Source organism: Anarhichas minor, unplaced genomic scaffold (assembly GCF_050575085.1).
Source record: "Anarhichas minor isolate MPS153535 unplaced genomic scaffold, ASM5057508v1 ptg000051l, whole genome shotgun sequence".
Classification (NCBI taxonomy): domain Eukaryota; kingdom Metazoa; phylum Chordata; class Actinopteri; order Perciformes; family Anarhichadidae; genus Anarhichas; species Anarhichas minor.
In genome coordinates this window covers 7430900-7456591 of record NW_027466497.1, presented here as the reverse complement: position 1 = coordinate 7456591, position 25692 = coordinate 7430900, and the positions used below count along the sequence as shown (strand labels likewise).

The 25692-nt window shown below is 40.4% G+C and overlaps 2 protein-coding genes across 2 annotated transcripts; one reads left to right on the top strand and one right to left on the bottom strand.

The window, feature by feature from the left end:
* Positions 1-1434: 1434 nt before the first annotated feature.
* On the top strand, positions 1435-16581 carry LOC142972063 (chitin synthase chs-1-like). Its single transcript, XM_076112866.1, has 21 exons — positions 1435-1857; positions 2034-2222; positions 2636-3515; positions 4269-4452; positions 5309-5404; positions 5937-6098; positions 6211-6385; positions 6554-6655; positions 6771-6912; positions 7934-8134; positions 8288-8403; positions 10747-10915; positions 11211-11390; positions 11481-11738; positions 12198-12366; positions 12898-12929; positions 13021-13085; positions 13809-13919; positions 14004-14218; positions 14298-14382; positions 15702-16581. Exons 1-21 carry the CDS (start codon positions 1783-1785, stop codon positions 15786-15788), a joined length of 3693 nt encoding a protein of 1230 aa, XP_075968981.1. The 5' UTR covers positions 1435-1782; the 3' UTR covers positions 15789-16581.
* A 4082-nt stretch (positions 16582-20663) lies between these two features.
* Positions 20664-22773, bottom strand: LOC142972000 (formyl peptide receptor 2-like). Its single transcript, XM_076112750.1, has 2 exons — positions 22600-22773; positions 20664-21533 (listed from the first exon to the last, which is right to left on the bottom strand). The coding sequence occupies exons 1-2, from the start codon at positions 22771-22773 to the stop codon at positions 20664-20666; spliced, it is 1044 nt and encodes a 347-aa protein (XP_075968865.1).
* Positions 22774-25692: the final 2919 nt, after the last annotated feature.

Genomic DNA, 25692 nt, shown 5'->3' with positions numbered 1-25692 from the left:
AGGATCGGGGGGGCTAGGCGTGTAAAGTCCATCACTTGCGGCTACTTCAGAGAAGTGAGGAGTCAGCAGTCAATAAAGTATTTATTTTTTGCGTGAATCACCACAACCATGAGAGGTCCTTGAGCATTATGTCACAAATGAGCACAAACAATATTAGGTTGATGGGTTCAGTAGGTTTAGTTTGCGTCTTTTTGTGTCACTTCTTTTCTTTGCCGGTGGTTGCGATGGTGACAAAGGTCACCTGCCAAGAGCTTCAGCTATCTTTGTGTTTACTGTTACAAAGAAATAGTGTTTTCTGCGTTTAAATAAACCTCTCGATTTGTACTTTGCAGGATAACAATGACAATTGTTATTCAATTTTATAAGTTACAGTGTCACAGCCCTGTCACATGTAAGCGCTCAGCCTGGTTTCCTTTTACCCCGTTGGACTGTTCACCTTCAGCAGCACACGCTTTTTGGGTGTGGCCATTTAATGAGGCACTGAACGTGTTCGTGCGGAGTGATGACTAACACATCAGGTTTAAAAAATGTTACTTAGATAAGAACTGTTGAGCGCAGTGTGCGAAGTCAGAAACATGGATGAAGGAAGGAGCCTACCCAAGTGAGTAGAGACTTTCTTTAATGAAATCAATTTATTTATTAAAGATTTTAACCACATTTTACTTCTTCAAGCTGAAAATTAAAAGTCAAAAAGTTGATTGAGTCAAACATGGGTATATAAATCTGAAAATAATTATAATAATTCTGAACTGACTGCGTGAAACCGATTTTGGATATTATTAAAAGAATATATTTTTTTTTTATTTATTACTCAGTTGTTGTTTTTCGTTTAAAGTGTGCAAATCAAAATGAGATCGTGAAATGAAAATTTAAACTTTTTAGCTTTTCCACATTTTGATTCAACTACAAAGTTATTTTTGAGGCTTTAGTTTGTGTTTTTTTGTGGTACTAATACTACCACTTAAGGGCGTAGTTTTGCATATGGACAGTATTTCAGGAGGAAGTAATTGTCCCTACTAATATTTGAACAGTTAAACTGCTGGTTTGAATGTTTATGATGAAGTGGATCTAAAGCCTGCTCTTGATATTTGTGTGGACAACAAGTCACAACATTGACACTGATCAGAAGAGTTTTCTGTCTTGGTTTTATAGTGTTTCAGATATTTGCCTGAGATGTTAATACTGACATTCACATTCATGTTTGAACTTTATGGAACATCAAATAAAAATTACCAAAAAAAAAGATGTGCAATCACGCAACTTACTGAAATGGGAAATAAAAATAAATAAATAATGCATTTATCTCGAGATAGACAAACAGATATTTTTCATCTGTATCTCTCTCTATACATTTATAAATATATAGGAGATAGATGAAGAAATATATGTAGAATAAGACAGTTTATACATACATGTATCATATTTGCGCTACATTTGTTGTGTAGATTTGTGTAAACACTTCTTTCTTAATTTTTTCCCTTTTTGTACTTAATGAATTCCCTAAATGTATGTTTCTATCCACACACCTCGCTGTGGAGATTTATTTCTGTGTCGTTTTCCTTCACTCTACAAACACAAACACACAAACACATCGAATCACCAAACCGGCTTCTTACGCGGTTACTAACTTAGTCAACGAGTTATCTCTTCCCACAAACAAACCAATCTAATACTCTAGCTACAGGCACCTCAGAGTTTGACATTTGGGTGTGTTTGTTCAGGAGGCCGTGGGATTCCTGCCGAGAGGTCCCCGTCATCAAAGATGAACGGACGCCATGGAAAATGCTCAAACTACTGAAGATCATCTCTCTCTGTGTGGTAGCTGTGTCTGTGTTTGGGTTTGCCCTGTGTAGCAAGGTTTGTTCTGTATAATTATTACAGTTGTACAGGTATTATTACTCTGCTGAGCTCATGAATTGGAATGTAAATACATATTTCATTCAGGAAAAAGTTATTCAGTGTTGACTTCCTTCGTCATGCTGTGAAATTACTCGTATCTTTCCGTCTCACCTCGCCTTTCTTTTCTGTTCCAGGCGTCTTTTCTCCTCCTCATCACTTTGTCCAACGAGGGCACAAAGACACTCCCGGCGGAGCAGAAGCCTGTCGCCCTGCTGTGCATCGGCTGCGCTATCATCGCTTCCAGTGTGTTTCTCTTTGTGAAGAGCCTCTGGAAGGCGTGTCACAAATCCTCAAAGATGCCGGACAAAAGAACTGTAGCTGTGGTGAGAAACATTTCACATGTCCCTCCTCTTTGACCAAACGTTTACTGTACTTTAACGACACAGTTTACATATGTCTGGTAATAAGTCTTCATCCTCATTTTCTCATCAAATTAATATTGTGTTATTATTATTTATTTTGGCCATGTCAAACCTAAACGGATACTAATACAATCTGAGTTGTGTCGATACCACAAATCAGACTTGTAGATATGTAGGTACATTAAATGCCAGGTTAAAATGCCTCTTTACTTTCAGTGCACTAACCAGGAAGTATTTCAATACATTGTTAATATTATGGACTTTGGTCATTGGGAGAAATTCTTTTAACCCTTTTACTAGAAGGCTGATGAAATGCTTGAAAAGAAAATGTGCACCAATCTCTCTCTTTAAATCTACTTCTACTTCTTCTTCAGATTCTGTTCTTTGAGTTCCTGGTGGCTATGGGTGCAGCGATTCTCACCATCGTGGCAATGCCACACTTGGACATCGTGACCAACGTGACGATACTGAACGGTGTAGCCGTCCTCTCTGCGCTCCTACAGGTGATCACCCAGTGCACCGCCAAAGAAAGGAACCGCTTCCTGCTGCCCTCCATCACCGCCTTCCTCTTCATTTTGCTCGGTTACGTCCTGTTCCTCATCCTGTACCTCACAAAGGATCCTACTGATACCAAGACGACCATTTGGGTGGGTCTGGCTGTCGGTGGGTCCTTCTTGGTGTCCTTCAACTGGTGGGAGAGCTACTTCAGACAGATCAGCGAGAATAGCAGCTCCGTCTTCCTCAAAGCGCTGTGCAGAGACGTGAAAACGTGCCAGAACATGCTGCACATCCTCTCCAGCCTGCTCAGGATCGCGGTGACCGCCGGTGTGCTCGGGGCCTACGTCCCTCTGGCCAAAATGGACTGGGACATCGTGACCTCCATCCCGAGCCGTGAGACAAAAATGATCGCCATCATCATCGGGGTCCAGCTGATCTCCTCCGCACTCTGCCACTGGTTTTCTCTGGTGGCCTGCAAGATGCACGCCCTGCGACGATGCTTCATCCTGCCTTTGTACCTGGCCTCTCTGGCCGTCATGGTTCTCTTCATTGTCCCCGTTATCGTTTACTATCAAGACTACAGAATAAGTCTGAGCGGGACTAAAAGCACCAACTTCACTAGCTACTGCAATGAAGTTGTCGATGGAAGAAACCAAATCCTGAACGGCAGCGTGTTCCCACATCTGGTTTTGGATGTTACACACACTCTGTGCTTCCTGGACATGTCCAAGACATTTGACATTTGCATGCTGACAGGTAATAAACTGGAGCTACACCACACATTAAGAGATGACTCAGGAGCACGTAAAAGTATTATAACTTGTACAGTTTCCATTCACTTAAATTGCTGGGGGTTCGATGCAAGTTCTTTCGGACACCATGTCCTTTTTTCATGCGTTTTTCATGCGTTCCAGCAAAACGTTTCAATTTCCGTTCGTTACATGCATGCAGTCTTTTAGAAAATAAATGTCTGTTTTCACAGGAAACATCTAAGTTACGTATAGGCAAGAAAACTACTTCGGTACATTTAGGAAAAGATTGTGGTTTGGGTTAAAATAACTACGGAAGTGGCGTTACTTAAATACAGAACTTACGTTGTCGTTTCACAAGGGGCACAAACGGTCTGCTGGCAGAAAGACAGGTTCTTGTTTGACCGATCCACCTCCCCTCCCGCCCTTACATAGCGATTACATACAAATTGATTCTCGTAGGATATCTACGAATGAAAGCGCATTCGTTTTTGAAGGTAAAGCTACGCTGTCTTAGAACAGCCAGGCTTTTTTTTGGCATCAAAAATATTGGGGCAATTAGAAGTCCCTCTTTTCTAAAGAAGCATTGCCGACCTTAAACATTTACCTCTTGTGGTTGTAACCTATTCTCTTGTGGTAGTATTGGGAATATATTGAATAACTAAGAGAAACAGAAGCTGGTGTGTGCAAGGTCAAGGAAAGTGGAAAAAAACAACTTAATGTCAGCACTTTATTGTGTCTTTCATTGCTCTTTCCTCAGGCTCAGCAGTGTTCTGGTGGCTCGGCCTTGTGTTGGCCACTCTCCACCTCTGGTTCCTCAGTCTGTATCGCATCCAGAGGACTCAGGACCTGTTCATTAGGAGGCCGTATGAGGGAGGATTTTTAGAGCAGTCACTACTTCTGAACGCTCGATTTGACATCCAGACGACTGAAAAGCGAAAGAAGTAAGTGTGTGTGTGTGTGTGTGTCTGTTTGGAATGTCAGGAATACCCTACAAAGTGAGGTTCGTTCGTGAGGGCTGTTTTGAGTTTGGAAGTTTTGAAAATAGTTCAGGAAGGATTAGTTTAAATACAGTCTCACACACTTTATAGGTAAGTTAACTGTCTTTTGTCTGTCTTAGCTTTAAAAAGCTAAAATTATCTATGTAATGTTCTTTATTTGAAATCTATAGACTCTTATTTTTGACGATCACTAATTTCCTATATTTAGCCATGGCCTTTACACAAAGGCTGCCAAATACAAGAAGCTCTGTAATTACTGTTCAGCAAATTAAATCCTCCAGGCCCCCTGCCAACAAATGAGATAATGGCTGTGGTGAAGACGTGTTTGTTATCAACATGTCTGTCATTAGAATGAATCAGAAAGCATTCCAAAGGAGCACAGATAATGTGTCAAACAATCCCTTAACGTGGATTCTGGATTCACATTATTATAACAGGTTCAGATAAGTGTAAAGGCTGTAAAGGGAAAAAGTAGATTGTTCTGAACTTTCCACTGCGAATAAAGGCAGTTGAGTTGCACCTACATTTATCAAACAACACAGAGGCTCCGTAGTACGAACAAAGACGGCAAACTTTATTACATCTATCAACCTTGGCAAAGGCAGCGCAGAGCACACCCAATCTTCTGTTCTTACCTTTTAATAATTAAAACACTAGACACATAATATTTGCATGCGAGTATTTCACATTTTTGCGTTGTGTATTCGCCACAACCCCGGTGTGTAAAGGCCTTAAGGGTTAGGATTAGCTATGTGCTTAAAACCCATTTCTCAATAATGCAAATCTTGTCTTTTTTCAGTTTCAAACCACTAGACTCGGTGAAAGTGTTCCTTTGTGCGACCATGTGGCATGAAACCTACGCAGAGATGATGAATATAATCATTTCAATATTTCGGTAAGTTTCACATAGGTTGAAAAGAAAAACAAGCTGTTATTTACACATTCCTGGCCTTTCCCCCCCACTTCTTTAGTTACAGTTTTAGGTAGCAAAGGTTTTTTCATCTGAAATCGTCCAATACATAGCTCTAGAAGAATTAGCAGAATCTAAACTGCCCCTGGTCTTTTGCTTCATTACTATTCGCATGGTTTGGATTGCTGTAGTCACCTGTATGTGTATTTGGCTGGATGCATAATGGCTCCCAAGTGTGTTTGTCGTATTTGGAGTTTAGGTACAAAAGCATGGCTTCTAGAGAATTTCCTTCAACCTTCTTTGATTAGCAGTTCAGTTTGATCACTTGAGTCTCCTTTGAGAGTTTCAAAATCTGGAAAATTCATGGAAAAACGTATTTTTTATTTCTGCAAAATGTTCCTATTGCAGCATAACAACCTCCAATTTTATCGAGGTAGAACTCCCTCTGAATTCTCTCAGCCTCACTTTAACAACAACATCATCACAGTAGCTTTATGCGATTCTTGTAACTCCACAGACTGGACAGGTACAGACCGAAGAAGGAAGGAGAAACTAGCGATGTTATCTTCGAAGGCCATATCTACTTCGACGACGCCTTCAGAGATGTTCCCGGTAGTAAGGGGCGCCACGTCAACGAATATGCCGAGATGCTTGTGGATATTCTCAGAGAAGTTTACAGGTAAAAGCTTGATCTATAGAAAAATAAAGGAAGTACAGCATTCGACTGCCAAGTGATCTCAGTGGTTATCACGTGAAATGAAGCTGACCTATGTTTCATCCTCTGTCATCAGTATCTTCTTAAACATCGATGGAGACGTCTTCAAAAAGCAGCAGCAGGTCCCTGATCAGAAAATCGTCACGACGCCGTACGGAGGGCGTCTGGTGGTCACCATGCCACATGGAAACAGTTTAGTGGTTCACTACAAGGACAAGACACTCATCCGCCACAAGAAGAGATGGTCCCAGGTGATGAAAAATTATGCAACAGAGTTTGATTAGTATCCAGTTTAAAACATTTCATTGCCTTTCCTTTACTGCCAGTGACATTTAGTAGTATATAATATACATAATATTTTAGGAGACAGGGTTGCTCTGTCAGAGTGTGTTTGCTGAATAGTATGTGACATTTTACAGGTCATGTACTTGTACTATCTCCTGGGCTGGAAAGTAGCAACCAAGTATTTCAAAAAGTGGGAGAAAGGAGAGGTGGAGGTTCAGCTGAAACACGATTTTGAGGTAAGACGAAAAAAACACATGCATACGCACACAAACCCACACATAAACCAGTGCATACATTACAATATTTGTACATGAAAAGAAGCTAAATGGCAAACTGTGTCTGATCCTGCAGAGAGAGAAGCACAACACCTACATCCTGGCTTTAGATGGCGACACAGACTTCCAGCCAGCCGCTGTGATGCTGCTCATCGATCGTCTGAAACTGTATCCGCTCGTCGGGGCAGCGTGTGGCCGGATTCACCCAACCGGATCAGGTTGGTCAAATACGATAAAAAGACAGGGACACTATGAGATTGATTGCTGACCATCGATAAAGTCAAGGCAAACGTATATCAGACCAGTCAGCAAACATTTTGCAAAATATGCAACAGACGACCTAAAATATACTTTTAAAAATAATTTAGGTGGGTAGTTTAGTTGACGTTGAGCTTTTTCTCAATGAAATTCAGAAGCAGCTACTACAGGCAACCCAGCAACTGGAGGATGGATGGATGAATGGATGGATGGATGGTGGGTGGATGGATGATTGGTGGATGATGAATGGATGGATGGATGGATGTGGGTGGATGGATGAATGGATGGTGGGTGGGTGGATGGATGAATGGTGGATCGATGGATGAATGGTGGATGATGAATGGATGGATGGATGGTGGGTGGGTGGGTGGATGGATGGATGAATGGTGGATGATGAATGGATGGATGGTGGATGAATGGTGGATGGATGGATGGATGAAGGATGATGTACAAATGGATAGATGGATGGATAGATAGCTAGATAGATAGATGGATGGAAGATGACTAGTGGATGGATAGCTGGATGGTGGATGGCCACATCAAATAATAAGAATATGAAACAAGAATAATCAATAAAATGAACACTAAAGACATACAGGAAATTCTAAATTACCTGAATGGACAAATATTATAGACTGTAAAAGGAGTGAGCAGCAATAAACACGTACATGTTATATAAGGTCCTACCGCTTTCTATAACTTAAATAATCAACTTAATATTAATCACATGTACACATAAATAATGATCTTAATATTTAAGGACAAATTGTTTTTTACAGTGTACTGTAACCGAAGTGACACCTTTCCGAAATTAATTCACGCATTTCTATGAATTTCCATGGAAAGTCAAAGACTGCACTCTGCAATGAATGTGATTTAAAATGTAGCAAGTAATACATAAGTAAATAAAGTTAAATGAATAAGCATGCACTTCATACTGATGTGTATTATGTAGTAAACAGTTGTGTATTTCCCTGGCAGGTCCCTTAGTGTGGTACCAGAAGTTTGAATACGCAATCGGCCACTGGCTTCACAAGACAGCAGAGCATGTGTTCGGCTGCGTGCTGTGCAGCCCCGGTTGTTTCAGTCTGTTCAGAGCAGCGGCACTGATGGACGACAACGTGATGAAGAGATACACCATGAAGGCCTCGAAGGCGCGACACCACATCCAGTACGACCAAGGTAGACATTGACCTGGTCTATTTCTAGAGCTGACAGTGAATACATTATGGATGAATACAACCAAAACCAGAGCCAGTTTATTTGATGAAAAACGATAAAAAAAAGTTAACGGTATGGTGGCACATTTGACACAATCTCGAATGGTCTCTGCAGGAGAGGACCGCTGGTTGTGTACTCTGCTGTTGAAGCAGGGTTGGAGAGTGGAGTACAACGCGGCCTCTGATGCCTACACCAACGCCCCGGAGGACTTTAAAGAGTTTTACAACCAGGTGATTATAGGAGCCTCTCAAAACCTTACGTAACATAATTCAGATGTGTTCTCACGTGCTGTGCCAGCTCTGAGCCTGATACTGAAGATGTACAGCTCCTTGGGAGAACCAGTACGTCTTCATTCCTAGAAAATCAAATACCGCCGCTCTGTCACGCCCCTTTATGTCAGATACCGATGCACAAGGCACGCTAAATGGTGCCTTCAGCACCTTTAGATTTTCAGAGAAAATGCTCCGGGAGTATGATGACGTACAGTAGTATAAAGACCGAAAAAAACTAACAGGAAGGGTGGGAATGAAGGCCGATGGATCAAACTAACATGGGACTTTCAATCATGAGACCGTTGTTCATGTCCCAAAGTGTTATTTTTAAGGTACGTTGGTGATGTTAGTGTCTTCTTTTCTGTACTTAACCATGAACCCAACTTAGTATGGATCGTGCAGCAAGTGGTTTTGTTTAAATTTCACAACGTTAACCAAGACGCCAAGGATCCCGACCAAGCGTTAGTATGCGACGATGGAATAAGAACGTGTTGGGCAAGCATGATCAGCATGTGTTGCCTACATGTGAATGTGAATTCAAATGTGGTTTAACACTCTTTGAACCAGATCCTCAAGAGAATACTGATCAGCATGTGTTGGTTAAATGCAGTGGCGGGCCGTGCACTTTATACCTGGGCCTGCACTCGTAAAAATGAAGCTCAACACCTACAAATACACTGAGTGCAGATACATGAATACCGGCATGACGGGATGCGGCGGCATTAACGAACAATGAGTCAAAATCAATTCAGCTAAAACACGCATTCCGCCACATACTCAAGAGCACGGGCCATTCAAATATTATTCATATCAGAGGGAACAATATTACCCATATCATGAAAACGACACTCGCCTATCACTCCCTCCAGGAAATACACGACTCCATAGTTCTTGTTACTGACGGATTTATTCGTCTGTCAACGCCGAGAGGGAAAATGAGTCCACTTGAAAACACATGAATCTTCAAAGTAGATCACTTAAAAACTTAAACTTAACTTTAACACTTTGCACGGAGTATATAGACCGCTGCCGCTTCACGTGGTCTTGTTGCTGTGCACCGGCTAAATGTGTCCCCAGCGGAACATAGGACGTAACAATAGTTCCTATCACATATAAAACCAAACGAAAATCCATATAAGTTGTATAAATAATAATATATAATATAAACAAGCATATTAAATGATGACATAGATCATATTTATGGCAGTTAAAGCTACTGCAGTTAACTTACCAGAGCTGCTGTTCACTATTTAGCTGTTCTTCCTCCTTTCTTTGTTAATAAAGAGTTTAATCTCACGGTTGTTCAGTACATCCGTGTGTTTTACTTCCAGTAAGAAGTCCTTCTCCATTCATGGATGCCAGTGAAGACAGTCGAGCCTCCCCAGTTGCATTTCTTGAATAGGTTTTAATGTGTTTGAGGCTGAAAATGTCCGCTCCACAGAGGTAGCAGATTTTGGGATTGTCACCGCCCAAGATGTCAGGCTAGCTCACTGACCAATCACGTATGGCTAAGCCAGCTAGCAGGCTCTGGCACGTCAAAGAATACGCCCAACATGTCAAACTAAAGATCTGATTGGTTGAAGACTATGACAATCAACAATATCGTCCCCATTCACTTAAACTGCACATGGATGCACCTGTGAGTCTGCAGGCCTCTGCCTCTCTTCTTACCTAGAGACACAGAGGTGAGATCTGATTGGATAAAAGCTCTACTTAAAACAAGCTGCACTGGAAGCAGAGCAACTGAGGAAGACAGGAGCTGTGCATTGAGAAAATAAGATAATGGGGAAAATATGTTTATAAATTATAATACATGTAGTGTATTTAAGAAACATTATTAAATTATAAAATAGATATAACTTTGTGATACTGTTTAGGCCAGCAGAGAAGGCCTGCAGGCCCTGACGGCCTACCACTGGTTAAATGTGAACAACACTCTTTGGACTTACCTGTTCCTTTACCAGTTCTGGTTTCTGAAAATATTTTAGCTCTATTGTGGACAGTCATAAGCTCTAAGTCTATCTTAATTATCTCTAACACTCCTCATCTTATAATTATGTGGTTATAAATAAGATGTTGTTTGGTTGAACCTTTCCATAGGACATACAAATATAGTTATTGTGCAAAGAGAAAGGTTAGTTCAGAAACGAATTACATATCTCCATAATGGGATGGTTTACTGGCTTGACTGTACTTTCTCATTATTCAACTGAAACTACAGCAAGCTGCAGATATATAAATAATGGCCACCACAACAGCTTGCAGAATAATTCATGCTAATGTTTTTTTTGCCACTGTCAGCGTCGCCGATGGGGACCGTCCACCATGGCCAACGTAGTGGACTTGGTGGGCTCTGCCACCCTGATCTCCCAGAGGAACCCGTCCATTTCCAAAGTCTACATGCTCTACCAGCTCTTCAACTTGGCTGCGTCCATACTGGCACCTTCCACCGTCATCCTTATGATTGCAGGTCGGGCTCGTTTTTTTAGGTTATTTTTAAGCCAGTAATAAAGCTCAGCAGGACCAAAATAAGTTAAAGCTTTAACTGTTAAATGTAAGCATGATAGCATCATGCAATTCTTAATTTGATGCAAAAATTGTGAATCTGAATGTGTACTTTCAGTTAATTGCTTTTATTGCTGATGGAAGTTTAATGCTAAGGAACGAGGATGTGATTTATGCGAGAAGGTCATGGTTACTCACTTACTTATTCATCATGTGGTTGTTAAACCAGTTGTTTTGTTTGCTTCCTGTCACTCATTCAGGTAGTTTGACTGTGTTGTTCAATGTCGACCCGAGCGTTGCTCTGGTCCTGGCTGTGATACCTCCTGCTATCTTCCTCGGCATCAGCTTCAAGATCAAGTCAGACACTCAGATCTTTATTTCCGCGATCTTGAGCATCCTGTACGCCTTCGTCATGATGATGTCAGCGATTGCCATAATAGGTAAACAAACACGACACTCAATTAAGGCTGTTCATACCGAAAGGTTTCTGGCATCTAAATCTCATCTTCCATCTGTTCCTCCTCCATCAGGCAACATGGTGAAGGACCAAACCATCCTGAATCCAAGCAGCCTCTTCATCATCGCCCTTGCCTGCTTTTACGTCATCACTGCAATCCTGCATCCTCAGGAGATTGGCCTGGTGTGCTATGGCTTCCTTTACATCATCTGCATCCCCAGCGCCTACCTGCTGTTGTCGATTTACTCCATGGTCAACATGAACAACGTGTCCTGGGGCACCAGGGAGACGGCGCCTGCTGCCGGAGCTGCACAATCGAAAGCCCAGAAAGGTACTTGAAACTTGAAAATGTGCTACGATAGAGTGCTGTGCATGCATATATTTGGAACGCGACAAAACCCCAAAAATATTATATCCAGTTATTTACACATTTTACATGTTAAACCACACTGGACCGATTGAGTAATCCAGCAACTTTTATTTCCTTTTTTATACATCAGTATATTGTCATTAGCAAATTCACTCACCCCGTTTTTAGTGAAAACATTAAAATATGTTTAACGATACTTATTAACAACTTACATTTTTGGGGATAACTTAAGGACCATTACACTTTTGAAATGACATTGCCCTGTCAGTAATACATGTCTTTTCTAAGGCCGTTGTTTTCCCTGTAACATTTTTTGACAAACAAACATAAACGCTTTTTATTTCCTCATTTAAACGACTGTTATTACACAATGCTGCTCCATTGTTTGAGTTGAACTGAGCCTGTTGGTTACTCTTGCAGCCAAAAGCACCATCACACAGTTGTTCTCGGGGGGCAAATGCTGTAGAAAACTCTGTCCGACTGGAGAAGAGCTCAGCCAGGACTTCCAGACCGTGGAGACAGCAGAGCCTGAACCTCAAACCCAAAACAGTATTGTGGAGGATGCGAGGCAGCCTGAGGAGGAGCAGAGGTACGATCTGTCATGGAACATAAAGATGTAATACAGCGTCAATGGATAAGTGCAAGACATTACTTTATGTAAAACATTTTTACATATTTTACTGGAAGGAAACATGACGATAATAAGCCATTTTTTAAGGTAAAAATAACCCAGCATTCCAGTCAATGTAAACCAATAATTGGGTTAAATGATCACCCTATCTTGCTGGGTTAGATAACTTAGCATGTGGGTGGTCCAGTCCACAAACTGGGTTGTTATAAACCCAACATTTTTTACTGTAAAAATCACACAATTTAAATTTAAAAACAAGAGCGAAGGGTAAAAAAAAACGTAATTGTTTGAAAATATAAATAAAGAGAAATATATTCTCACACTGCCAATTGGCAATTTGCAGTGTAATATATGTATTTTAGTATTAACATCAATTGTAATGTTGCATCACATATTTCGTTGCTAGACCCCTTTACTGTAATATATAACGATTGGAGTAGACTGTTTGTACTGGTTTGTTTCTAACTGTTATTTCTTATTTTGTTTCAGTCAAGGGCCTGCGTTCAGCTGCCCTAACCAAAGTAAGTCCAAATAAGTAAATATATGCTTTTTTAATAGCTGACTCACACATTCATGTTGTGTAATATTTCCCTGTCTTGCTCTTTTGTTCAGGTTGGATCACACAACTGCAGAGTTTGTCTGATGACATGCGTCTGAGGGAGGACACACTCGACGAGGTGCGACTTTCTCGTTTTTGTGTCTGTCCGTCCCTTTGATCGCCATATTGGCAAGACATTCATTGCATAAACGTGAGACATCTTCACATTTGGTTAATGGATACTGTGATTGTCGGTGTCAGAGATATCAGGCCAAATGTAATGTCTTTTAATCGAGTGATGTTTATTCCGTCATGTCAAACAGGCCAAATGCATATTATATCAAATTAAAATATAATATCTTTAGGTTCATTTTTTTACCAAAAGGTGAAAAGTCAACATTTGTGCAATTATAATCCTTATTTGATGTGTTTTAGTATGCAAAGATGATCCATCAAACGACCTCATAATTGGGTATTTTGCCATGCACCTTTAAATATGCTTTGTTCTCATTGGGCGTCAAATAACAGCTCTTCCTCAGGCCCCCTGTTATCTGATACCGTATTCACGTTATATTTTACACAGTTCACGTACTGATTTTAATCCCAACCATGATGTTTTTCCTAAACTTAAGTTAACGGTTTCCTTGCATAAACCTAAGCAAGTATTTTGGTTTGAATTAACACCTTTAACCACGTGTTTACTGCGATCCAGTGCGATAGAAAGCGACGCCAACGGGTCTGACAAAGTGTCAATATGTGATGAGTTGGGATGACTGTTGCAATAAAAACAATCCAAACCTACTCTGACTTCTGCAGCATGATAAACCCAAGAAGTAAAACACGTATTGAAATGTATCTGCAGGACGAGGGGCAGTTCTTCAGAGATCTTACGACCAAATACCTGGAGCCTCTTCCAGAGAACAAACAGAAACAGAAAGAAATGACCGATGAACTCAGGGAGTTGAGAAACAAGGTAACTATGTGTCCGAGTGGTGAAATAAATCACATTATGATGAATATAAAATACTAATCCTTTTTTCTTTTCTTTTTTTTACAGATGTGCTTAATCTACTTCATTTGCAACGCCTTCTGGCTCGTAGTGACCTTCACTCTCCAGATCTTAGATTCGTCCATCTTCATCAGGTTCCCAAAAATCGACTTAAACCTGGACTTCACCGGAGACTACATCTACATCGACCCTGTGGGCTTCATGTTCATCCTGTCGTTCGCCTTGCTGGTTTTAATCCAGTTCATAGGCATGCTGGGCCACAGGTAACCCTGTTTGATGTTCATGGTGTAGAAACATCTGCTTATCCTCTCTAACTTTCTTGTTCTGTTGTTTTCTTCTCAGAATATCCACCCTGATCCATTATGTGGCCTTCATGGATACGGAGCCCATGTCTGACCATCAGAAACAGCAACAGCCACTTAAACAGGTATAGATACAACTGATGTCTTATTACTACTTCAGTACTATTTCTACTACTACCACAGCTACTGCTGCTCCTGCTGTGGTTGGTATTGCTGGTATGACGACTTGTTATAATGAATAGTGGACGCCAACTAGAGAATCCCACACAAAGACACAAAGAAACTCATGAGCAGTGATTTCACTACATTTCTCAAAATGTGTCTTCGTTTATTGCAACACGTTCTCATTCCCAACTCGTCCAATACCGAAGGCTTGGTCAGTGGCTTTATTCTTCCAACTATGACACACTACGTACCCCTCTATTATTGCTTTTGGACGTGTCAGGGGCAGCGTGTCCTTTTAAAATAAACTTCTGTGGTCACAGGAAACATAGAGTTATAAAACCTAAACCTAAACGAAGGTTTACTTATGCAACAAAACTGCTTGGTTGAGCTTAGGGTGGTTTGGGTTAAAATAAGTATTTTTCTTACGTAGAATAACTACTTTGTTACGTTACTGCCGTTAGTAAAGTACGGAAGTTACGCTACAAAATGACGGTAAAATAAGTCAACACAGGAGACACAAACAAAGCTCTCCAGGGTGAAAGTCCTGTTTCATTTGCTGGTTTCGGTATCAGATACTCATCACTGACCAATCAGCGGCATTTGTTGTGAGCAAGAATGGGTTGTTTACTTATCATAATAATACATAACAACATATCAGACTTAGTCAGGGATATTACAATAAAGTCCTGAACTTATGGAGAGAGACAGAGACAAGCACACCTGTTAACTTTAGACTGAGAGAGCTTAGTGTTGCATTGGTTTGTCACGTGTTACATTATTCACAGCATCTTTACTCATTACCAGAATAAAAGGTTTCAAAATACATAAATAAAGAATGGACATTCAAATCAATGGCCTCCAGTGTGTAAAGGCCTTTACTCGTACCTTTCTAAAAGCACAATACTTTGTCTAAAACTCTATTGATGTGTTGCTAGTGAAGATTTTTTTAAATTTCTTTTATTGATATTTTTAGTAGGAGATGAAAAAGCAGCAAGAGGGATGCTTGAAGTTCATGTTCACCCCTTACTACTGCTGGTACTGTTGATAACTTTAAACCTGGAAGTAAAATGAAATGTAGCAGCAGTCAGCTCGAGTTGACACTGATCCGGTCTTTAATGTTCGGAACACACTGTACCATTCCTTTCTTTTAATTTGTCCTGAGAGACACCCTGTACCATTCAAGGTGACAGCGTCATAGCGAGACCTATACCACGGTTACACTATTATTGTTCTGGGTGTGGTAACATTCCTGTGGACTCATCACCTGAATGTCCTGCAGATCACAGACAAAGACAGCGACGAACTCGAGGACTTCATGTTTCCAAGTGTCCTCAGCGGAAATCCCGACGGTGGAACTCTGGTGTGATCGACGATGAACCAAAACACAACCACAACCCTTTGCACTTATTCAGATTGTTTTAGGCAAGTTTATGATATTTATCGATTATCTTTTTAACGACACAAGTTTGTCACAAAGTGCCACATGAAGCTGACACTGGAACTGTAAAATGTGAATGAAATCGACAGCTACTGTAACAACAATAGCAGTAAATCAAATACTTTTACTGTCTGACAGCTGAGGAGCTCATTATTTTTTGGGGGGTTTTGAATATTAAAAGCAGCTCAAATGTGGATGAATGAAAAGAGAACGTGGTTTGATGTAAACATTCAGCGAGCAGCAGAAGGAACAACTAGTGAGTATTTTGACACATGTCAAAAACTGAAATCAATGAGCCTCTCTGGTAACACAGTTTATCGCTGTCATTTTATTTGTGACACTTCAACAGTAAGTGAAGATTAAACTGTTTATGAAGGTGGTCAACAAGGTTATCATGAATCTGTCTTTGTGCATATTTTCATGTTAATCACTTTAATTAATCCTGATCCTGTAATTAATTTTGTTGGGAGTATGGAACACTGGTGCCTTAAAAACAATGAAGGGAAATGGCGCTGGCCAGTAAGAGAACAGAAAACAAATGTTTTAACTCTGCTTTGATTAAGTTATATTTAAAACTGACTAAACTATAACATTATAGCACTTTATGATGAATTTCTCAGGTTTAATATTGTCTTTAAATGGTGAATTTTGAAGTTCATGCACTATACCTGTAATTACATGACTCACAAAATGTATACAGTGCAGAATCTAATAAAACAGTTGACAATTATTTCGTTGAATGTTATTGGGACTGGATTTGATTATCTGGACTTTTTTCCTTTGTTGGGTGTAACATTTTACCTCCAATACTCTGTCTCATGAGAAGGGAGTGTTTGGAGCTCTGACTCATATATTCATGTGGCGGATTAAACAAATCTCAAACATTACATTGTCGGATGAAACTCCGGTTTGGAAGCCAAGAACATAAAGACAATCTGCTACACCTCAAATCAATTATTGAATTAACTAACGTTATTTATTCCTCTCAAGTCCACTCTTAACTCCCCAGATCCACTTTGTTTGATCCAATCAGACAGCATCCAATCAAGTTGCAGGAGAGAACCACGAAGAACTAACGTTACGTTGCTCAGCAAGCGCATTATCATTTGTTCATGTGAAGCTCAACGTACGTATAGGACTTGAGTGCAAAAACATTTCTGCTGCATAAAAGTCTATTTATTTTATAAAACCGTAGAAAACAAATGTCATGTGATGGGAAGATTCTGGCTTTTCTTTGTTTCCATATAAATCCCCTTAAACACTGCGTGATTACTGAGTAGCCAATCAACTTCACTGATTTTGTAAAGTAACAACTGCCTCCAACAGCGAGGTCTTGTTTTTATATATCATGTTTTATGTGTTGGTTTGGATACCGAAACAAGTTTTAACACACATTTAAATTCGATTTGATCAACTTTGAGCTAAACAATAACATGCAGTTAGTGAAACTAACTCTGACTCATGTTTCAGTGAGTATTTTAATGCCTTTTTTTAAACTTATTTTGTTTTCAAATCCCAGTTTTGGTGGACTTTGCAGTTTTACTGGAGGTTTGCCGTGAGGTGTGAGTGAGAAACTGTAATCTGCTCCTTCATACCCAGGTGGCAGTGTGTGCATGTGCAGTGTGTCTAATAATGGTTGAGAGAGAGTACCATGCATCCTCATATGTCCGTCCACTGTCTTTTATGGGATTAAGAACATCGGCGTGTTTGCAGTAAATGGCTGTGATAATTATTTTTGCTCTTACTAGACAGTTAAAATAAATAAAATGCTCTTGAATTTGATCAGGAAGAAAGTCACATCATCTGTCTCTGTCTCATATTTAAAAACAATCTGCATTTCAAACACGTTCTCATCCCAACTGGTCACACACCGACGTTTGCTCGAACCCCTTGGTGATACTTTGTGACTGTGACGCTCCGCTACGGTCGCAGTAAACACTCGGTTACCGCTGTTCATTTTACACAAACCGATCGCAGAAGCACAACACAGTGAAATTTAGGGAAAGCAGCGTTTTGTTGGTGGAAAAAAAGTCACAAACATTTAAGTAACTTGAAATCTAACAACCTTCTTAAATGAACAACGTCATCAATTTCAGATCAACCGAATAACATCTTCTTAATCAAGACAATATTACAATTGTATTAGAGATAATTAAGATGAAGATGACTGTACTTGGGCTACCTGGTAGTTATCTACCTGCTGATTATGTCCAAAATAGAGCCCACAACCGGTAAGGCACTTGGATCTGTACCAAAGAATGTTAAAGAACATTTTAATTACAGCTCTGACATGCCATGACAAAGCTGATCAGTGCTCACCTGAAAAACCTGTTCAGAGAGTGTAATAGGAATAATTACATGACTAAGCTCAGATTTTACCAACATGTGTCGATCAGTATTCTTCGGATCTGGTTCAAAGAGTGTTAAACCACATTTGAATTCACGTTCACATGTAGGCAACGCGTGCTGACCACTGTTTGACAAACACGTTCAGTGTGTAAATCAAGGAAAACACAAACAACGTAAATCTTGAAACATTGATCTGCTTGTTGAAAGTCCTGGGTGTGTTTGATTTGGTCTTTTTATTACGTCATCACTACCGGAGCATTTTCTCAGAATGTCTGAAGACAGCCGATGGGTTTACATCGTAAATACTTGTGCGTCGGTTTTGGGCGTGACAAAGCGTTTGTTTTTGACGCCCTGGGGATGAGAACGGGCCGGCGTCTTACATGTCTTTTGTTTTTAGCTTCTCTGGAGGCAAAAACAACGTCATTAAGTTGAGTTGAGCCAGGTTGCTGTTTCAGCAAACTTGAAATATGTTACTTTCTTAACATTCTTTACATTACTCCCACTTATGATCCGGGATGGTTGAAGACGAGTACAATACAAACAGAGTATTAAAGACGCGACAACAACTTTTTATTGCAGCTTTTGCCACTCCGTGTTGACACCTTTGCACAAATAAACTGTTTGATTTCCTACAACTTGAAAAGCCTTTATTTTCATATTACAGTTTCATTATAATCGTATTTACAAATTAATATCATGTGTGTTACAGAAATTTACAACAACACAGAGCAGAGAAATCAAAGTGAAACACTGCGAGCTTGATAACATTCAACATGACGCTGCTTCTGTACGGCTCACAGCACAGAAATACAATAAAACCTAAAGAGCAGACTCTAAGATAAACAGTCTTAGTGACGTGTTAGTAATCTACCGAGCAGCTACAGCTGTGTTTTATGAGCCGGTTGCTAAGGACTGCTGTCACTCTGCTGGTCCAACAGCTACTAGGCTTCATTTTATTATCATTCATATCCACGTGTGTTCCATAAAAGCCATAACACCCACTTCTGCCACACTGAGCTTACAGCTACACACTTTACACCCCTTTGAGAGTCTCTGATGGCAGAAAATAAAAAATATGCACGTAAAACCGAAAAGACAGTTTCAATTCACCTTCCCTTCAGTGTGACCCCTGAGCCAAGTTATTACCGGCTTTCCTTTTAATAGTCTCACTTCCCCCTCTGCCTTCTTTCCTATTTTACCAGACTCACCACAGTTCCACTTTCCATCTGTGACCTCAATCACATGCAACAAAACACAACGTTACAGGAAAATGTGAATCTGACATCAGTACGTCAACATCTTCACCGTAAAGTCAGGACATATTTACAAAAGCACCCGCAAGAATTGACTGCAGTTTGAGGAGTCAATACTACTTAAAGTTATCTAAACGACAACAGAAAAGAGTCTCAGTATTTAAAGGTAATAAAATACCATGCATGTAGTATATAAAGATGTCTTAGAAAGAAAGGCACATTTTTTTACTTGCAGTAATGCAGCCGTGAGCAGAACCTTCTTCTCTTAAACCAACTCAAACTAAAAGTAAACTTATTTTGTGACATTTGTTTTTGTCACATTAGTCACGTGACTCGCTGTCTTTCCAAAATGAATTTCCAACGTAGGTTTACTTAGTTTTTAGGTTTAATTACTTAACGTAACTTCTTGGTTAAGCTTAGGAAAATATCGTAATTTGGGTTAAAATACTTAGTACGTTTGTAACATGAAATAACTACTTTTGTAAATGGTGTTGGTAAAGTCTGGAAGTTACGTCGCAGAATTGAGGCACATCAGTCAATGTTGACTTGGTCTCACATGGGACATGGACAGCGGTCTCCTGGGTGAAAGTCCAGTTTTTGTTTTACAGAAGACAAACAGGCATTAGCACTATGAAAGGACTAATATGAATGTGGTTGTAAAGTGTTTGCGTCGGACTGATGCCAGATCACATTTGAACAAACCAACAGGAACTATATTTGTCATTCTGTTGTGATGGATTATGCATCTATAGCAAGTTTCAGACCTCTTCAACTTTCATACTTTACTGAAATAAACTGAAATAAATGGCTGCCTAGAGGGACGGAAACTTTTTCCATCACTTCCTTTTACCATTTCCAACCTTTTATCTCGCTGGTGGTATTTAATAAAACTTTCACAGTCTGCCAGTAGAAATTATTATGAATACTTTTATGAAAATGAACATGCAATGTGTCAATAGATTACACTTGTTTCTTTGTGGTTATTTTCAAGACAAATGCCCTGTCTTGTACTGTAGCCTTACACTTGCAATATCTCTAATAACCATCAGGGGGCGACTCCTCTGATTGTATAGAAGTCTATGAGAAAATAACTCTGATTTTATCGAAATCGCACGCCGTTAAAATCAATCTAACTGCATGAAAAAACGTCAGTATGGAGCTTTAATGCTCTAAAATGTGTTCTGGAAGAGAGACTCAAACTTCAATCTAAAGCTGTCTGACTCCTTCCTGCCATGACAAAAGAAGCTTGTTTCGACCCGCCGCTGTCGTCCAGAGAGCGCTCGTTGGACTGGGTCGTCTGCCCGTCCACGTCGTCCGTCAGAGCCCTCTTGTACACCCCCGCCAGACTCTGCCTGAACCGCCCCCTCATGTCCAGCCCCATGCAGAAGTACAACAGCGGGTTCACGCAGCTGTTAAAGAAGGCAACGCCCTTCGCCACAGGGTGCCAGATCTTCACCACCGTGTGTTTGCTGTCCACCATCTTTACCAGCAGGAGGCAGTGGTATGGAGCCCAGCACAGGAAGAAGGCGACGACCAATGCTGCTAGTATGCGCAGGGGGCGGGACTTCCCCAGCAGGCGGGTGCGTCGGATGCCAATTGCGGCCAGGATGTAACAGATGAGGATGACCATGAAAGGCAACAGGAAGCCACACAGGAAGCGGATGGAGTAGAGGACCAGTTTGGCGCTGTTGTTGGACTCCTTCACCTCCAGGGAGCACTTGGTCAGGTTGTCCTTCTGGTAGACCTGGCGGTAGACGAAGTACGGCGCGCTGAAGACGGTTGCGGCGCTCCAGACGCAGACAGCCACCAACCTGGCGGCCCACAGGGTGCGTCGCCGCTTGGTGAAGAGGGGCTGCCAGATGCAGAGCGCCCGGTCCAGACTGATCACAGCCAACAGGAAGACGGAGCAGAACATGTTGGCGTATTTGAAGAAGCCGTTGAACTTGCAGACGAAGAGGCCGAAGGGCCAGCTGTCGAAGAGGAGCTTCTTAGTGAGGGAGAAGACTCGTGTGAAGCAGAAGATGAGGTCCGCTATCGCCAGATTCACCAACCACACGTTGGTGACCTTTGGCTGAGGAGGAAGAAGAGAAGAAGAAAACAAGGAGAGGGAACAAAGAGGGAAAGAGGAGAATTGTTTAGTATTTTGTTCTCGTAAAATTATGCTTTGAGGGTATTTTGTCTTATTAGATCTAGTTTGCTTTCGACGTTTCACAAATACATTTTAAACAAGTCTGTAGAAGTTTGCAAAAAAACAACAACGTGATCTCACCGAAATGACCACGAGATCTTAACAGCACACGATGAGGTGGTGGCATGCTATATGTTGAAATTACGCGTCGGCACCATGGAAACAGTTGATTTTAAAACATTTAAAAACATCACGGTAGGGTTTACAGTAAATACGTAAACTTAGATTTAGGCAACAAAACCACAAAATTAGATTTAGAAAAAATGTCACAAATGTAACTGAACAACAGTCTTTGTTTGACCCGTTTACCTCCCATCCTGACCGTAGTGATGAAATCTGTCAGAAATGAAATTCTGCTTTTGTTTTCTTTCGTGCGAAATCAAAAAATGAATTGCTTCAAAAGCTGTTCTTAGAATATAATAAATATGGAGTTGGTTTACAGAATGCAGAAAAGATTTCAGCGTATTTTTACATTTTCACATATTTATATATATTCACAATATCACACTCCTAATCTTAAATATCACAGTTTTTAGTTATTTTTCTTCTAATGAAGTGAAATATATTCTAACTTCCTTCTTCTTGTATCACACATCAGTATAGCCATGCAGTATGCTTATAGCTGTAAACACAAATAAATGAGTTTGTCACGCCACTTCAGAATGTGTCATTAACCACCCGGCCTAATTTTAACGATCAAACAAATCTGCAAGTATATAAAATTAGGTTTCAAAAACTTGAAAAAGAAATGCAGTATCCTCTGCTCTGGAAGCGGAGGTGTTATTTACAGTCACAGTATGTACGACATAATGGCCTTCTCCCTGCTGCATGCTCATTTTATACTCTATGCTAACTTGAATGTTGATGAAAGTATTTATTCGTGCGTCTCTTGACTGATACAAATTTTTTTTTTTTCCTATTTCTAACTCATCACACGCTGTGAACCCACCTTGAGCTTGAATCCGGCCACCCAGATCACCATGGAGTTCCCCGTGATGCCGAGCACGACGGTCAGACTGTAGAGGACGATGGAGAAGTTGTCCAAGATGGCGTCGACGTCCACCGTTGTCGCCTGGTCACTCTTGGAAGGCTTGAGGACGGGAAAGGAGGCGTTGAGAGACATTGCTTGGCTGGAAAACAGGAAATCAAAATGTTACTGATCATATAACTCCTGTTTCTGACAGACAACGAGGAAAAAAATGCAAGAAGACGACCTGAGACACGAGTGTCAGAGTGGATACGTTAAAGGCTTTATCTCTGCAGAGCCTGAAAGGGGGTCAAACGTTTGACTAATTGTCTGCACAGTTTTGTCATTTGTTGAAAACACATTTTTCCAGCCAAATACCTAAATAAATCTACTTACTGTATCTCAGTCAAAATAAATATATGTATGTTCACGCAACACATTTAGATTTCCAACATTCTACAAATGCTTTTTTTAAATGTAAGCTACACCGTCAAAGTGCAAAGCAGCTGACTCAGTCTACGACTCTTTGCAGTTCACCTGAGCGCAGTGATGACTGGTGGGGAAATATATTAAGATAACTCAACAACTGAGCATGGGGGGGGGGGGGGAGGAAGTGGGGAAGGAGCCACTGGCCATCACCATCTTGTTTTTTTGCAACCAGAAGTGACACAAGAGGGCGGAGCTAAGTACAACCGAACACTGAATAAGTGATTTTTTACCAAAATGTTACATTTAACTTTCATCAACTGAAGACACATTGTGTGTGAAAGGTTTAAAGTCTTAAGACGAAAACACCGACAACTCCCAGATTGAACAACGCGGTGGTGAAGACCTGTCAATCACAAGGTAGTCGGGCTTAAATTGGGGAAAATATTTATTTAATGATACACAAGACATTGGAGAAATGCGTTTGAATATTTCTCTCCATGTAAACATCAAATAGCTTCAAATAGAGTTGGAACAAGCTGATTCAGAATATACATGTGATTCTGTTTAACAGTCTGGACTTACGTGATGATTTCTACAACTTTGAAGCTACTTGAAGCCACGATTACACAAGATAGTTATTTAATAAAGAAGACAGAATAATGTGAAAGAATGTCAAATCTATCACACGATGTGGTTGATTTGGTGAACAGAATATAATTCATATGTATAATTCAAGATACCAGTGTTTATGCGACGCACATCTGCTCTGTGCTCTCTGACCTTTGTCATTTTTCGGAAACCGTCTTTGAGATAAAAAATTGCTCTTTTTAAAAAAGATGATGAAATAATTGTCACTGTGGAGCATGTAAGCCGGAGTTCCTATTGATCATTTAATAGTTTTATGGGAATCAAACTGAATCAAGCAACAAAGAACTTGAAATCGAAGTCAATTGAATGAGCTGGAACCATAAAATGACAGCTTCCCGTATCTTAACCACAAAGTGTGTTTTTCCATGTTTGTCCATTAACTTTCATTTAATGTCAACTCTTTATTTTTATCTTAAGTGAATTTGTTTTGACACCAGCAGGAGAAAGCTGCTCATCTTGTGTTGCTTCATCAGACAGATCATAAATAATTACTATTTTACGTTGTATACTATTCAACTTCTTCATTATAAAGAACCCCCCCCCCCCCCCCCCCCCGTTTCCTTCCTGTTTTCTCTCGTCACGCAGCACAACGAGGACGTTGGTCGACCAAAGATGATCTGAAGAGTTCTTGAACGTAGCATGGGTTCGGGTTACTTCCTCTTTTACTTTCATGATGAAAACACTCAAGAAGTTTCACTGTATCACGATGTGCAAGGAACGCGTCTTTTTAAGGAGTGAACTTTTCCAATCACAAGCCTTGATCTGCAAATGATGCTCTGAAAACAGACGTTAATAGACAGCACAGTATGAATGAACATGAGTTTGTGAATAAACCGTGTGCGTGCGTGACGAGTCAGATATAACCAGCTGAGTGATTGTTTTTCCATGGTACTGAAGTGTCTCTATATTTATGTGCATGTGTCAGTGTGTGTTTGTGTGTGTGTGTGTGTGTGTGTATGTGTATGTGTGTGTGTGATGGCTTAAAATGCATTCATGTGTGCTAGATCTGTCCACACTGTGGAGCCTTCACCTATAATTTAATGTTCCATTTTACTTTTACTGCAACTCAGACAACAGATCAACCTTTTGCATAATTGTTGATCAGCATCTTAGCGAGGTTGGTTATTTATAAACCAAACAAACTCCACAACAGCTTAGTGGCTTATCTCTGTAACATCTCAGGTCCAACATTTGCATTCTTACTAAAGAGATAAATATCAGTTCCGTGTGTGTGCGTGCAATAGACGGACCTTTATCTTTAACATCAGCGACAGTGATACTGCTGTGAGACTTTAAAATATACAGTATATACATTTATATATACATACATATATATATATATGTATGTATATATATATATATATATATATATATATATATATATATATATGTGGAGCATGTAAATGGGACTTCATCTTGATCATTTTGATGAAATAGATTTGTAGTCTGTCTGAGTTGGAAAAAATATGTGACACAGTCGGACACTAAGAATAAAGTTACATTTATTTTAAACGCTTTCCTTTTACATGTTGCACACATGCAGTGTGGTTAACCAGCGGCAAAGAAAACATACGCAACCATGAGCTCGACTTCTCAAAACGTGACGTGAAGAGAAACTCCGTGAGGCTCGTTGAGCTCTGATCACCAACAGCTGATTCCTGTTTCAAATGTTTGGCTCATAGCCCTGAGACCTGAGAACATAACTATGTCGTTTTGTTGCCTTAACCTAAGTATTTCACCACCTTTTCTTAAACCTAACAAAGTATTTAGGGGGGCTCACTGGGTTAAGAGGGTTGTCTGGTAACCGCAAGGTCCTTGGCTGGGACGTGTCCTGTGTCGAAGTGTCCCCGAGCAAGACACTGAACCCCTGACGGCACCCTGGGCACCTGTCATAGGCAGCCCACTGCTCATACAGGGATGGGTCAAATGCAGAGACAAATTCCCCCCTTACCAGGATAAATATAGTATAATAAAAAAAATGTTTCTTAAACCTAACTA

Bases quoted from the DNA above. Each gene is read 5' to 3' on its own strand.
- LOC142972063 (XM_076112866.1), top strand. From the start codon at position 1,783: ATGCTCAAACTACTGAAGATCATCTCTCTCTGTGTGGTAGCTGTGTCT. The intron at 8,135-8,287 runs GTAGACATTGAC...TGGTCTCTGCAG, and splicing joins CCACATCCAGTACGACCAAG to GAGAGGACCGCTGGTTGTGT. The intron at 12,367-12,897 runs GTACGATCTGTC...ATTTTGTTTCAG, and splicing joins CAGCCTGAGGAGGAGCAGAG to TCAAGGGCCTGCGTTCAGCT.
- LOC142972000 (XM_076112750.1), bottom strand. From the start codon at position 22,773: ATGTCTCTCAACGCCTCCTTTCCCGTCCTCAAGCCTTCCAAGAGTGAC. The intron at 21,534-22,599 runs GTGGGTTCACAG...CTTCCTCCTCAG, and splicing joins TGGCCGGATTCAAGCTCAAG to CCAAAGGTCACCAACGTGTG.